At 31.1% G+C, this 1,753-nt stretch overlaps 1 protein-coding gene across 1 annotated transcript; it reads right to left on the minus strand.

Annotated features, from left to right (window-relative positions):
* Nucleotides 1–814: 814 nt before the first annotated feature.
* LOC139870280 (uncharacterized) lies at nucleotides 815–1,165 on the minus strand. Its single transcript, XM_071858112.1, has one exon. It carries the CDS (start codon nucleotides 1,163–1,165, stop codon nucleotides 815–817), a length of 351 nt encoding a protein of 116 aa, XP_071714213.1.
* Between the last annotated feature and the right edge of the window lie 588 nt (nucleotides 1,166–1,753).

The raw sequence follows: 1,753 nt of genomic DNA on the forward strand, positions 1-1,753 counted from the left end.
GATTTTAGTAGTTACATAATAGTAATATTCATGATTATACTTATAATCATATTAGTGGTAATAATAATCTTAATATTAATTTTAATGATGATAATACTAATAATAATAATCATATTTATAATAATAATGATAATATTAGTAATGCTACTTATGTTCATTAAAATTGATAATAACACTAATAATAACTTGTTTTTATTTTCATAATAACACTAATTATAATAATCATAATCATAATAATAATAATACTTATATCAATATTAATAATAATATTAGTAATAATTAATATTAATAATACTAATGTTACACAATGATATTATTTAGTAATATATAAGAAAAAAATGATAATAACATTAATCATATTATTTATCTTAACATAACTACAACAAATATTAATAATAATAACAATAACAATAACAATAATAATAATAATAATAATAATAATAATAATAATAATAATAATAATAATAATAATAATAATAATAATAATAATAATAATAATAATAATAATAATAATAATAATAATAGAGTATACCCCTATAAAAGCTTCTCTAAAAAAATTTCCCCACACCAGGCTCGAACCCGAGACCTCCCGCTCATCCGCAAACATTCATAACCAATGCATTGCCGATCACCTTTCTGTTTTTTTTTTTTTTTTTTTTTGAAAAGCATGAAGGACTTATATTAAACAATCACGAATAGTACATGGTTGACTGGGCACCCTTAACAGCACGATACATCATGAAAGAAATAAGGAAAATAAATTACATCGCCCTAAGCTAATTGCAAAGATTGCAACTAACAAAAGGAGTTAAAACTAAGGGTGTGAAAACCATTGTAGCCAATCCATAATATGACCCTTGCAACGTCGTGAAATCCAATCATATGAAAGAACTTGAACCTCGCTAATTAAAGATAGGACCGTCTCGAGCTTATTCTTGAACACCTTTGCATTTCTATTCTTCCATAGAATGTAACAAATCACCCAACAAACCGCTTGCCATTGATTCTTTTTATGATCCTGTGCTACACAACCGAAAGTACCATTAAAAATATCCTCAAACCCAAATATAGCCAAATTATACCCCCACCATTTAAGAACTTTAGCCCAAATGTGTTTTGCCACTTGACAGGAAAAGTATATGCTCCACCGTCTCAATGTCACCATCACAAATCGGGCATCTCACACTATTCAAGTCGATACCCCGTTTATCTAACTCGAATCTTACCGGTATACGTCCTAATCTCGCCTGCTAAATAAACACCTCCAATTTTTTTGGAACCAAACCATTTCGCAACGACTCAATAGAATTAACCGCACGTGGTAGAATGACTTTGTCGACAAGAACCGAACAGTCCTTGACCGTATAAATGCCTTTCGAATTAAGATTCCAGCTCCAACAGTCTTTTTTACCTTCGGTCAGCTGCAAGTTCCGAACAGTATCACGCAACTCATTTAGTTCACTATTCGTTCGGCCCATCGGTGGATAGGCCCAATTGTCGAGCCTATCTCCCTTAAATTCTTCAATTTTGCTACTGATGTTGATATCTTTGTCAATCTCTAGCCTGTGTAATCTTTTGAATCTGTCCCTAAAGCTTGCGTTCCCCACCCAAATGTCATCCCAAAAAGAAGTGCTTTTCCCGTCCCCAATTGAGCGTATGAAAGAATTAAAGAAAGAAATCCCTAACCCGTCCACATGTTTTCCTGCATTACAAATAGAATTCTAAAAGCTAGCGTTTGGATTCCAGGAAAGCC

The sequence above is a fragment of the Rutidosis leptorrhynchoides genome, chromosome 10, assembly GCF_046630445.1.
Source record: "Rutidosis leptorrhynchoides isolate AG116_Rl617_1_P2 chromosome 10, CSIRO_AGI_Rlap_v1, whole genome shotgun sequence".
Classification (NCBI taxonomy): Eukaryota; Viridiplantae; Streptophyta; class Magnoliopsida; order Asterales; family Asteraceae; genus Rutidosis; species Rutidosis leptorrhynchoides.